Source organism: Phodopus roborovskii, unplaced genomic scaffold (assembly GCF_943737965.1).
Source record: "Phodopus roborovskii unplaced genomic scaffold, PHOROB, whole genome shotgun sequence".
NCBI classification, from domain to species: Eukaryota; Metazoa; Chordata; class Mammalia; order Rodentia; family Cricetidae; genus Phodopus; species Phodopus roborovskii.
Window position 1 is genome coordinate 39,367,086 of NW_026126480.1, and position 12,124 is coordinate 39,379,209.

The 12,124-nt window shown below is 46.6% G+C and overlaps 1 protein-coding gene across 1 annotated transcript in view; it reads left to right on the forward strand.

Moving 5' to 3' along the window:
- Dmbt1 (deleted in malignant brain tumors 1) overlaps positions 1 to 11,218 on the forward strand; it is a 47,325-nt gene extending 36,107 nt beyond the window's left edge. The window contains exons 15-19 of the mRNA XM_051192125.1: positions 473 to 681; positions 1,602 to 1,786; positions 6,870 to 7,258; positions 9,185 to 9,456; positions 10,705 to 11,218. Of these exons, the coding sequence (XP_051048082.1) occupies positions 473 to 681; positions 1,602 to 1,786; positions 6,870 to 7,258; positions 9,185 to 9,456; positions 10,705 to 10,871 (1,222 nt within the window). The 3' untranslated portion in view covers positions 10,872 to 11,218. The remainder of the gene's footprint in view (positions 1 to 472; positions 682 to 1,601; positions 1,787 to 6,869; positions 7,259 to 9,184; positions 9,457 to 10,704) is intronic.
- Positions 11,219 to 12,124: the final 906 nt, after the last annotated feature.

Below are 12,124 nucleotides of genomic sequence, written 5' to 3' on the forward strand. Positions count from 1 at the left end.
GTCCATTGCTTGTGACCTGTCATGAACTATTTTTTTTTCCCACGCAAAGCTCCATGTGGACATTACCACCACCCTTTTCAGTATACATAGCGCACAGTGTTCATCTTAGTAGATGAGAAACCTGGACATTAGAGAGGTTCGGTGCTTATTTCTTTCAGTATTCATCACTATCACTATGAATTAATTGATTATTTGTTTTATTCTGGACAGAACAAATCAAGATGTTCTCTGGTGACCTTCCTTTGTTGATTTAAAGAACTGTCAGGGAGAAAGACTGTAGACCTCATAGATGTGACCTTAGATGGCAGTACGAAGACATGGCATGGTGGCCTTAGCAAGATGAATCCCCCTTGGATTTAAAGCAATCACCTGTTCTTTCAAATAATGACCTTGGGTCAGAGTTTCCATGAGACGCAAGCCCTCATCCAAGTCCGGACAGTAGAGAACTTAATTGCTTGCTTTGTCTCTTCAGGCTTGAAGGGGGCTGCACCTATGACTATATCGAGGTTTATGATGGCCCCCACCACAGTTCTCCTCTCATTGCTCGCGTTTGTGATGGGGCCATGGGCTCTTTCACTTCAACATCCAACTTCATGTCAGTTCGCTTCATCAGTGATCATATCATTACTCGAAGGGGGTTCCGGGCTGAGTACTACACGATCCTTGCCAATAACATCACCAGTAAGTTACCTTGTCAGAACAAAGGCTTGGTAGGACTGGGGACACTGCTGGGAGCCTTCTGTTCCTCTACTGTCCTGGAATTGTAACATAAAAAATTAGAACACCCCAACTTAGGCCCCTACAATTGATTTCCTGTATTGCCAATTGAGAGAGGCTGTGTGCAGTGAGTCCTGAGACTCTGGACATCCCAAATAGGGTCAAGGGCCAGCACTGGCTGACAAGAGTTGTTCTGGCCTTAGTGTGGTGACAAAGAATAAGAAGGTATAAGATGATGTTTTCAGCAGCTAGTGAGAAGACAATGCCAGGAGGAGTTGTGAGTAACACCAGGTTTGAAACTCTGATCCTAGAGTGTGAGTCACTGGCCATGTCCTGAGACCTAACACATTTGACTTCTGTCTGAAGATGGATAGAGCTGGATACCTTAACATGGGCAGCTACTCTAACAGAGGCTATATGGCCCCAAATTGAGATGCTATATGAACCCCTATCTATATTGGTTAAGGGTTGAGCAAGGTGATGTCCAAGGTCTCTTATTCAGCCAGGAACAGAGGCATTAACTTTGTCCTTAGCTAAAGAACCTTACCTAATAACATCACTATTATCTTATTTATAATTGTTTTACTTCACAGCATAATGTTAATTTGACAAAATGTTTCAGATATTTAAAATCCTGTCTCTGGTTCCATACCAGAAAATGCTAAAAGTCTAAGATCCCTCATTAGGCTTTTTAAAGGATGATCCTAACTGTAGCCATAGAGTACCCGTGGGGCCATAGTGACTCTGTTGGGAGCATACATCTCATGTATGGGGCATGAACATCAGCCATCGTGATCTGTATATCTTTACATGGGAAAAGACCCTTATAAGGGTTGTGGGTTTTGGAATCCTGATTTAGTGTACCTTCTGCTCTCATACTTTAGGTCTCCTTTGTTTGTCAAATCACATGCGAGCCAGCGTGAGCAGGAGCTACCTTCAGTCCATGGGTTATTCTCCCAGTGATCTTGTCATTCCTGGTTGGAATACAAACTACCAGTGCCGGCCACAGATAACACAGAGTCAGGTCACATTCACAATTCCCTACACAGGCTGTGGCACTACCAAACAGGTAAGCCTGGCACCACCCACTCTATTGAGCATGCTCTCCCCCCCTCAAAAAAATTTACTTTATTTATGTGTGCATATGAGTGAGTGTATATGAGTGTATGTGGTGTATGTGTGAGTGTATGTGAGTGTGTGAGTGTGAGTGTGTGTGTATGTGTGTGTTAGCATGCTACTGCATGCATGTGGAGGTCGAAAGACAACTTGTGGGAGTTGCTTATTTCTTTTTACCATGTGAGTCCTGGGAATAGAACTCAGCCTCTTAGGCTTGACAACAAGTTCCTTTACCCATTGAGCCATCTCAGCAGCCCTGCGTGTGCTTTATCACAGTGGCATATGTGATGCCTCTAGAACCCTAGAGATCCAGAAGTTATGGCTGTGATATAATCAGAGTATAATTCATAAGAAGGGAAATGGGAGCTTTTAGTATAGTAACCAGAGCTCTTCCAAATAGGAGGGATAAAGAGGTGGGAACAAGGAAGCCTGGCAGTTTCCACAGCCATGTCCAATCAGAGAGGACATGCAGCAAGACTCCACTCACACTTACAGCTCCCAGGAGAAGCTCTGCATTTTGCAGAATCTGGGGCTTCTGCAGTTTCATTTGGGGTGGGAGAAGGAAGCAGAAGCCCCTTAAAGCAAAGATACAAACACACCTTACTTTCCTGGGTTCTACAGCAGCAAATGGCTGTCAAACACATTTCAATGACTCCAAGGAGGCCAGGGAACTACCGAGTGTCACACACTTGGTTGCCACAGTTGCCATTTCTTGAGTGACCAACAGCAAAGGTGGCCAGCCTTTTGACATTGTACCATGACATCATCTACAAACTTCATGTTGATTTACAAAAGCATGGACCTTCCTCAGTGTTTTGAGTAGTGTGGCTGTGGACTATCACGTGTTAGGTGTGACTAATAGAGTGGTCACCTGTCTGGATTTGCCTGAGACTTGGCAGATTTAAAACTCAGGGAAACACTAGTTTTGGACAAGTTGGGACCATTGTCATCCTTTCAGCGGAAGATGCTGTGATAAGTCTGTGTCATACTTCCAAAATCTTTTTAATTTTACTACTTTTTGAGACAAGGTTTCACCATGTAGTTCTTGCCAGCTATGTAGACTGGACTGGCTTTGACCCCAGAGATATCTGCCTACCTCTCTGGCTCTTAAGTGCTGGGATTAAAGAAGACTTGTACTACCATGCCTCTGAAATTCTTAACAAGTATTCTTGAGTTATCACCTCATTTCAGAAGTGGGAAGATTGAATTAAGAGAGGTCAAGCCCATTGCCCAAGGCCTCATAGTTCCAGGTGGAATAGGACTAGCAACAGAATCCAAGAATCTCAGAAACACTCTGCTGAGAAAAAGTCAGACACAGAAGAGTTATGCAAAAATATATGCATATTACTGTTAGATAGAAATGTCCATTCATACTGAATTTAGTAAGAGAATGCCTGTGCAATGGGGAAAAGGTCATCATGGATGACCTGTTTCTAGGTTGGAGGATATGACTTTAAAGGCAGGATGGAGATGCTTAGACAATAGAAAAGTGAGTCTTATTACCCAGGTATACACAGACATACATGTTCAGATGCCTATAAACTTTTCAGGGTCATGTTCAACACCAGACACATGATAAGCATTTGCCACATGTCAGGCCCTGTGTGAAGTGCTAAGGAGAAACTCCTTCCCACTCCTCTGACACACAGCAAACACAGAGAAGAAGAAAACAGTTAGGCTAACAGGTGTGCCTTGGCCACTTATGGCTGGGTGTGAGGACCTGGTCACACAGATCTCTTGGTAAGACTGTACACACCGGAGTTCCCTCCGAGGAGAATTTGGTGAGTGAGAGGAGCTCACTCATGGGGAGGAATGCATATTAGCCAGGCCATGGAGGTGGCTTCTTTAACTCAGTTTTTGTATTGCTCTGTAAACTTTCTGCTTAAGAGTCAGCCCACCAAAGGTAACCACTGCTCCTTTTTCCGAATGTACAGCCTGCAGAATTATTCATCTCAGCAACTTGTTGGTGACACTTTATACATAGTTAAGGGCATCTAAACAGTGTGCTGGCCCTGCCTCTTTTAACTTGAGTGAACCTGGGTAGCACACGTGACATTCCTGTTTCTCCACTTATGAAGTGGACACATCATCCACCAAATTTGTGCTTCAGAGTCAGGGCCGGTTTTATTAGTGTTTGCCATCCTTGGTGCTCTGGCACAAGACCAAAGTAGTGTCAACTATATTGTATGCCAGGAATTTAATTAAGACTTCTACATGACTTTTAAAAGTCTCAGCATGTCTTTATCCCACTTACTCATAGGAGAAAAGGCTTAGAGAAACCGAGCAATGTGCCTGAGGCCACATGTTCATGAATTGTGGTGTCAGTGTGCTCTGTAACAGGAACTGCTCATGGCTCAGCCAGTGGCCACACAGTAGGAGGGTGATTTGTTGGCTGGTGTCATGGAATAGATGAACTTTCTCACAGAAAAAGGCATTCCAGGGCAATGAGAGCCCTGGTCTCTCTGGGAATGTCAGTTGATGCATGTACAGGACTTTCTGTCATATTGGCTGTCTCTCCTCCTGGCTAGATTCTTTTTTTTTTTTTTAATTTAATTTATTATTTTACATGTCGATCCCAGTTCCCTCTCCCTTCCTCCATTTTACCCCTTCTGCCCCCTCACAAGCACCCTGACCACCCTCCCCTCCCATCCCCTCACCCCAATTCCACATGCAGGGCAATGCTACCCAGGTGGGGTCATGTAGATCTGACAGGTCATTTGAAGTAGGGACTAGGACTTCTCTCCTGTCTCTAGGCTAAGGCAGTTATCCTTCCATGGGGGATGTGTTCACAAGGTTCTTTTGTGCACCAGGGATACATCCTGCCTCCACTGTCTGAGGTCCCTTAGACTGCTCAGTCCTTCTGGCTAAGACCCATATTCGGTGGGGGGGGGGCTGAGTCAGTCCCTGGGTAGATTCTTAAGCAGGATTTTTAATATAGAGTTAGAATGGCTCCTTCAGATCAAGAAATAAGTTTGTACTCTGTAAGGAGTACGGTTTTTCCTCCCGCCACCTAGTCTTGTCCCGCCGCCGCGCCAGCCCCAAATAACACACAGAGGCTCTGTATATGATAGAATGCTATTGGCCAGGTGCTAGTTTCTTATCGGCTAGCTCTGTCTTAAGTATTAACCCATTTCTGCTGATCTATGTATTTCTCTTACCAGGGAGCCGGCCGGCATACTGCTTTCTCCCACTCTCCATCTTGGCTCCCCCCCTACTTCCTCTTTCCTCCTTGTCTCCTAGTCCCTCCTATCTTGATTTCCTATTGGCCAACAGTGCTCTATTCATTAACCAGTATGAGAAACATTTTTACAGAATGACATCTCCCATCAGTACTCCATGTTTATTGTTTAGGGCAGATTCTGAAATGAGCTCTACCGCAAAGATAAAAATGGACTCTGTTAATACACTCATGTTATATGTAGAGTGAAAGACCCATGTGGTTTTTAATACCATTGATACTGGAATACAAATGTTAAAATTTTTAGAGAATCTATGGGAGAAATACAATGCGCTTCCCCTGAGATCATGAAGAGCATGGAGTCTTTTCTGCAGGTTCTTCTCTAGACTGGGTCTGGAGTGCAGGCTGTGATACCCTCCATCACCCAGTCTGGCCCTGCTCTAGGCTCTGGTCAGTCTGAGGAGAGGCCAGACTAGGAAAGATAAGAGGAGGGTCAAAGAGGTTATCCAAAAGCTCTTGTCTCATGTTAAGTTTTTCTGGAAGACATACATGCAGAGTAGTGTCCTCAACCAATAGTTAAGAAAGAGAAGGCTCTTTATTCTGAAAAGTGTATATTTAAGTCATATGAGTGCTGGGAACACAGTGGGGTTTTCCAGGTCCCAATCAGTTAGGATAAAGTTTCACCTTTCACAGTTCACATGACTACAGCAGAAAGCTTGCTGTCTGTCTCTGCTCTGTTCTGCTCTGCCATGCCTTGCATTTTTTTCCACTATGAAGAGTACAGTTACTTTGAATTCCAGACGCTGTCCGTGTCACACTGGTATTATTCTCCTGCCCATATGGTGCACAGGCCTCATGACATGGGACTGGTGATGGTGCACTTGTGCTCTCCTTACTTGGAGCCAGGCAATCACCAACATGGTCCTTCCAGGAATCACTGTTCATGTGTGTTCTCTTGGCCAGTGGGCCATTGCCTCCTTGCCACAACCTCTGTTTATCAAAGGATGTCTGGGCCACTGGGCTTCGTTCTTTTCACTTGCTTCACAGATCCTTACTGATGCTTCTGATGCTGTTGCTATGCCAAGAAAACAGAAAGAGACATGCTTAGATATCACCCGTATCTCACAGATGCTCACAGGCCACAGGTGTAAGGCTTTTGGCATGGCAGCTCTCAAAGATGATAGGTACATTATATGCTACAAGACAACAGCCTCCTTATGAGTTTGATGCTCAGTGAAAGTCCCTATAGTGAATAGTTCCATAGTGCAATGTGTTGAGGTGGGAATGACCTCAAGATTGCCATAGCCCCATTCAATTGCTCATGTGAGGCTCTGGGGAAGTCTTAACCTCAGGGGTCAAGACTGCTTCAGTTATAACTATGGATCTTATGTCTTCCAACTTCCACTGTGTAAATCAGCACATGGAAGAAGTCACTCAAAATAGAAATCATTCCACACTGATATTACCAGGCCCCTGTCATGAGTATGAGACCAACTGCCCCAAGACCCCCCCAGTGATGGAGAGAATAGGCTCAGAACACCCGGATCAGAGTCCTGAACCATGGAGTCTGAGCTTGGTCAGGCACACTGCAGGTCAGTGGCCATCCAGATACCTTCATTTTGCCGCAAGTAAGAACAACAACTACAGATTATCATGGTCTACATCACCATGTGTCAGGGAATGTGGGAGAGTTGGGGGACATTTGGCTGCTTAAGCTGACATCCATCCTAGGTAACAGTAGCCAGAAAGCAGACAGGTGCCACCTCTGTGTGATTCTGCGATAGTCTCTCTGAGTCCTTTCCTTCTCACTCTAACCCTAACCAGTGCTGACCTGACTTGATCTGCTTTTCTCTGTTAGACTGACAATGAGACCATCAACTACTCCAACTTCCTCAAAGCAGCTGTTTCGAATGGCATCATCAAAAGGAAAAAGGACCTCCACATCCATGTCAGCTGCAAGATGCTTCAGAACACCTGGGTCAATACCGTGTACATCACCAACAACACTGTCGAGATCCAAGAAGTCCAGTACGGCAATTTCGATGTGAACATCTCCTTTTATTCATCCTCCTCCTTCTTGTATCCAGTGACCAGCAGCCCATACTATGTGGATCTGGACCAGAACTTGTACCTTCAGGCTGAAATCCTCCATTCTGATGCTTCTTTGGCCTTGTTTGTGGATACCTGTGTGGCCTCCCCCTACCCCAATGACTTCTCGTCTTTGACATATGATCTCATCCGGAGTGGGTAAGGACTTGTGTATGGGACAGATGCAAACTTTTGCCTTACAACTCAAGCATGAGTAGCCAAAACAAGCTTAGGGAATGCAGATTTTCAGGGTTCAAGCTCAGATAGCTTTCCACATGTGGCTTTTGCCTTTTGAGGAGCCCTCATGCCACATTCCTGATAAAGGGGACAGATTATTAGGCACCATGTCCAGGTGACATGTGGGTAGAGAGGAATGTTCAACTGGAAGGCTATAAACAGGTTAGATCTGCAGTCACCAAACTCTAGCCTTAGGGTTAAAAACATGAACATGTCACGGGACCTAGAGGGTTACTGCATCATCGGTGCAGATGGCCTTCAATCCTCCATCGGCCAGGAATGCAAGTTTTCCATCATGGCTCAGGACATGTTGAGGTTGATTCAACGGAGACCAGGTTAGCTGTCCCAATCTCCTCTGCTCCAGCTTCCCTGGAGGAGGAACTGTGATGCTTCTACATTCTTGGAGGAGGCCTGACATGTTGGGTGTGCAAGTCCAGTCCCCACTGTAATCTCTGTGTCTTTGGCATGATACTTCTTGGCTTCTAGTATGGTGCTTGTCACTTGAATAGCCATTGTCTCCCATGGGAAGTTATACTTATCAGGACAAGCAGAGCTGATAGTATTTAGGGCAGTGGGCTTAAATCTCACACCAACTTGAGATGCCAAAGATAGCCTCGCTTCCTAGGAACTGTTTGAATATGAACTCAGTACACAGAGATTGGACATCTTTTCATCCAATCTGTATAGAAGGTTCATGTTAAAACTGTCCCATTGGAAACACAGCAAAGTCAGGAGAAAACTCACCTAGACACCTGCTGCTCTCAGTAGTAACCAAGAAGTATCTGAGTGGAGTGGAATGACTAAAATGAATGCAAATCACAGAGTGAGTAGTTTATTCCCTGCTAAAGGGCTCTTGACTATGGTGGCATTATGCCATATTTGTGGCAATGCCATTTGTAATGTCACCTGGGCCTGGTACATAGGGACTCATTAGCTACACCCTGGTCCTCAATAGAACCATCCCTGGTAGAGGTCCCTAAGAATAACCTGCCTAGTGGGCAGTGAAATTCTGGCCTGTACAGACAGCATCCCCTCTGCCTAGTTCTTTCAAATGTCCCACCTCTCAACAAATCTCTAGGTATTTTTTCACTTGGAATGCTAATAAGGCTGAAGTAAGGAAAAGAATTCTGGGTACTTCAGGGCAGTTGAGTTGAAGGTAGAAACAGGAAGGAAGGAGGAAGAGGGTAAGCTGACATGGAACAATCTCCTGGGACAGGGACAGCCAGGATGCTCTGGGACAGTTCACCTAGGAGACATTCTATTCTAAAGGCCAGGCCAGTTTTTCTCACTCATCACTTAGCCTCAGTATTCTAAATGCACATGGATTGTCCCCTGCAGACAGCCTCATCTTCTTCTCAGTGGAATTCCTTAAGTAATTTGGCTGATAGTTTCCTTCTATCACCAGCAGAGACAGAGGAAGGAAAGAGGAAGTGCTCCATACTGGAGTACTGACAGCAAGGCTGGATAGTTGCTCAGGGGCAGGCCAGGCCTTGGAGGGGGCTCAGCAGAGAGGCCCTAGGAGACAAGGGTCAGGGTCACCATTCGAAGCATAGTGACCAAGAAAGGGAAGAACAGGCTGTTTCCTTTTCTGTCTTGCCTCTGACTTGCTCTTGGATTCCCAACCTGAGTTCCACTGGCTCCCTCAAACACATGGAGCTTGTCATGCTAGGTAATTTGCTGTGTCTACACACTAGCGAGGTACTGGGGCTGCTGGGACATATGTACACACCTCACATGGAGTGTGTGGTGGCACTGGAGGCCCAGGTGGTCAGGATGACTGCAGGCTACAAGGGAAATACAGAGAGACCATGCCTCAGCAGGCTAACCAGTTCCTCTCTTTACTTCCAGATGTGTAAGAGATGAAACTTACCAACCCTACTCCTCGCCTTCACCACGCATCGCTCGCTTTAAATTCAGTTCCTTCCACTTCCTGAACCGCTTCCCCTCAGTGTATCTGCAGTGTAAACTGGTGGTGTGCAGAGCATATGATGCTTCTTCCCGGTGCAACAGAGGCTGTGTGGTGAGGTCCAAGAGGGATGTAGGCTCCTACCAAGAAAAGGTGGACGTTGTCCTGGGACCTGTCCAGTTGCAATCCCCTGGCAAAGATAAGAGGAGCCTGGGTAGGTGGTTACCCTCAGATCCTACCTTCTGCTGGGGTCCATGATTCTGGCTGATTTGGAATACTTTTGTCTGGGCTATGGACCAACTCAACCTGCACACCAATTAATGAATCAGGCCTGGTTGCTTCCTTGTCACCTGTAGGTGATGGGCAAGAGAGTTGTGACCTGGGAGGTTTGATTCTCTGGGTTTGGAGCTCCCAGAATCCTCATCTGCAGGGTGAGAGGGCTAATGTCTCATCTCTTAAGACTGTCGAGAGGGCTTGCTAAAGCAATATTCCTTAAACAGCATTGGTTCTTGTCCAGTGCAAATCACTGGGTGTTTGATGAATGTACTAGTTTTTGTTGTTAACGTAATGAATTGGAATATTGCCCCTCATCATGGTGGTCACAGGTGTTTTGAATTCACCAGGTGGGTGGGGCATGGAAACGCAGGCAGCACGAATTGGTTTTGAATTCTGGGAGTCTGGCACTAAATGGGACATTTTTACTCCAGGTAGGGAGATATAATGGCCATAGTGATAGGGGCAGAAATGGGTTTGCTATATTGTCACAAACTTACCTCTAGATCAGGGTATCACCATGACCCTCTGGGAACCATCTGTGATAGCTTCCTGCTCTCATGTTTCACAGTAGGTTTGTCCCCACAGCAAGATGATTCTCTACTCTTCATTCATTCATTCATTCATTCATTCATTCATTCATTCATATTTCCCAAAGGCCTATTGTGTAGCAGGAGGCAAATAAACCGGTATGGGCAGAGTAAACCTTGTGCTCAGCTGGTGCCTCTGTTGGAGTTGGGGCTATGTAGAAAGGGATAGTGGGCAAATAGAAGAGGCAGGTGGTGTCCAATATCCATTTTCCCTTTATGTCTGCAGTCACCACAGTAGCTCAGGTCCTGGATTCCTTTTGCCTGGGACTCTTGTCACCATTTCCCAACTGGCTTAAACGCCCTCTCCCTTCCCACACATCTACAGACCTAATCCAGAACTGTTCTCCCAAAGCCCAGGTCTGAGCTCCTGTGAAGACCCTCCCCTAACTCCTCAGGCTAGCAAGACAATAGGGAGTAAATCTCTCTAGCCCAACACTCAGCTGCCTCCTGGAGGCTAGCCTCCATTTCCCCCTCTTCCATTTCCTTATCCCTCCCCACTGAAGAGTTCTGACAGGGACTACCTGGTTCCTTGTCTCTTCTGCCAGTTTCTGGCCTGTGTCCCATCCTACTCCATCATCTCACTCTGTTTTCTTCCTCAGACTTGGCAGTGAAGGACGAGGAGAAGCCAGCTAGTACCCAGGCCGTCTATCCCACTGCCGCCATCTTTGGTGGGATCTTCCTGGCCATGGTCCTAGCTGTGGCAGCCTTCACACTGGGAAGAAGGACACGTGTTGCCCGTGGCCAACCCCCAAGCACTAAGATGTGAAGCAAAGCACACCCAGACTCTGGCTCTGCACCCACACGTTCCCAGAAAGGATGGAAGACATGAGCATGTGATGCCCAGCACCGGGATACACCATGGCTAGGTTTACCTTAGCACAGACGCATGGCAGAGTATGATGAGATGGCAGAGGAAAGGTGGGGCCAAGTTCCCCCAGCGTCTGCAGGCTGAAGGCTGGGAAGACTGTCATAGGAAAACGAGACCAGTGTCTACGACCCCACACAACTGTGACCCAAACACTGGAGCACCAGTGATTTCTCTAGCTAGCCCCCTTTCCACCTTTTGTAGTTACTTTCTCGACCTGTAGTGTCAGTCTCCATCTGTCCTCACAATGAGGCAAACTAAATAAAGACGTGTTCTCAAGGCAAGTGTCTGCTTGGTCACTGTCTTCAGAGGCTTTTCCACATACTGGCTTCCATCAAGTGAGGCAGCTATGGAGACATGGCAACAGAAACGATAAAAGGCTAAGGGGCTCTGCTTAGTGGCTTTCAAAACCTTCAAGACTATGATCATTGTTATTCCTCCAAGACTCTTCATATTTCCATTTGTGACACAATGTTCAGAGCTAGGGCCTGGAAGGGCTTGGAGGAGGGTACAGTTGCCTAGGGCAGGAGTCCTGTTTACATGAAGTCTCTGGGGAGAAGTGTGACAGGTGATCTATGAAGATAAAGGGATGCAGCGGGTTTCAAGGAGGCAGTGAAGTAATGAAGTAGATGGAGGGACCCAAGCCCCTAGGTAGTGTGCTGGCAATGCCAATGAGCTCAGACCCCAGCAGGAGGCTGGTTAGGATGGTCCTAACCATGAACATGTTGCTAGAGTTAGGTGAGATCCCCCCACCCCCACTGCCAGAACAAAAGGCCAGAGAAGTCCAGCAGAGACTCAGCCATAGCTGCTAGCTCTGACCAGAGATGACTGAGAACATTATCTATTGTGAAAGCAGCAGTGGGGGGTAGGAGGGTGGGGGTGGGGTGGGGAGCAATCCATGAGCCCTTCCAGCATGCAGAGGAGCTAGGAGACCAGGGTGTATCTTGCCAGTTTTCATTCTCCTGGCCTTCATCATTATAATCATGTCCAAGGCTGGAGACATCGAGGGAAAGTCCTCATGGGTCACTCTCTATGGGCAAACCTGGAAAACACTGGCTACAGTGAAATGTAGACTCCAGCCTGTTGGCTGGATCTGAACAGATGTGGACTTGCATAGAGCCCAGTTCCTCTATGTTAGGTGACACCCTCAAAGG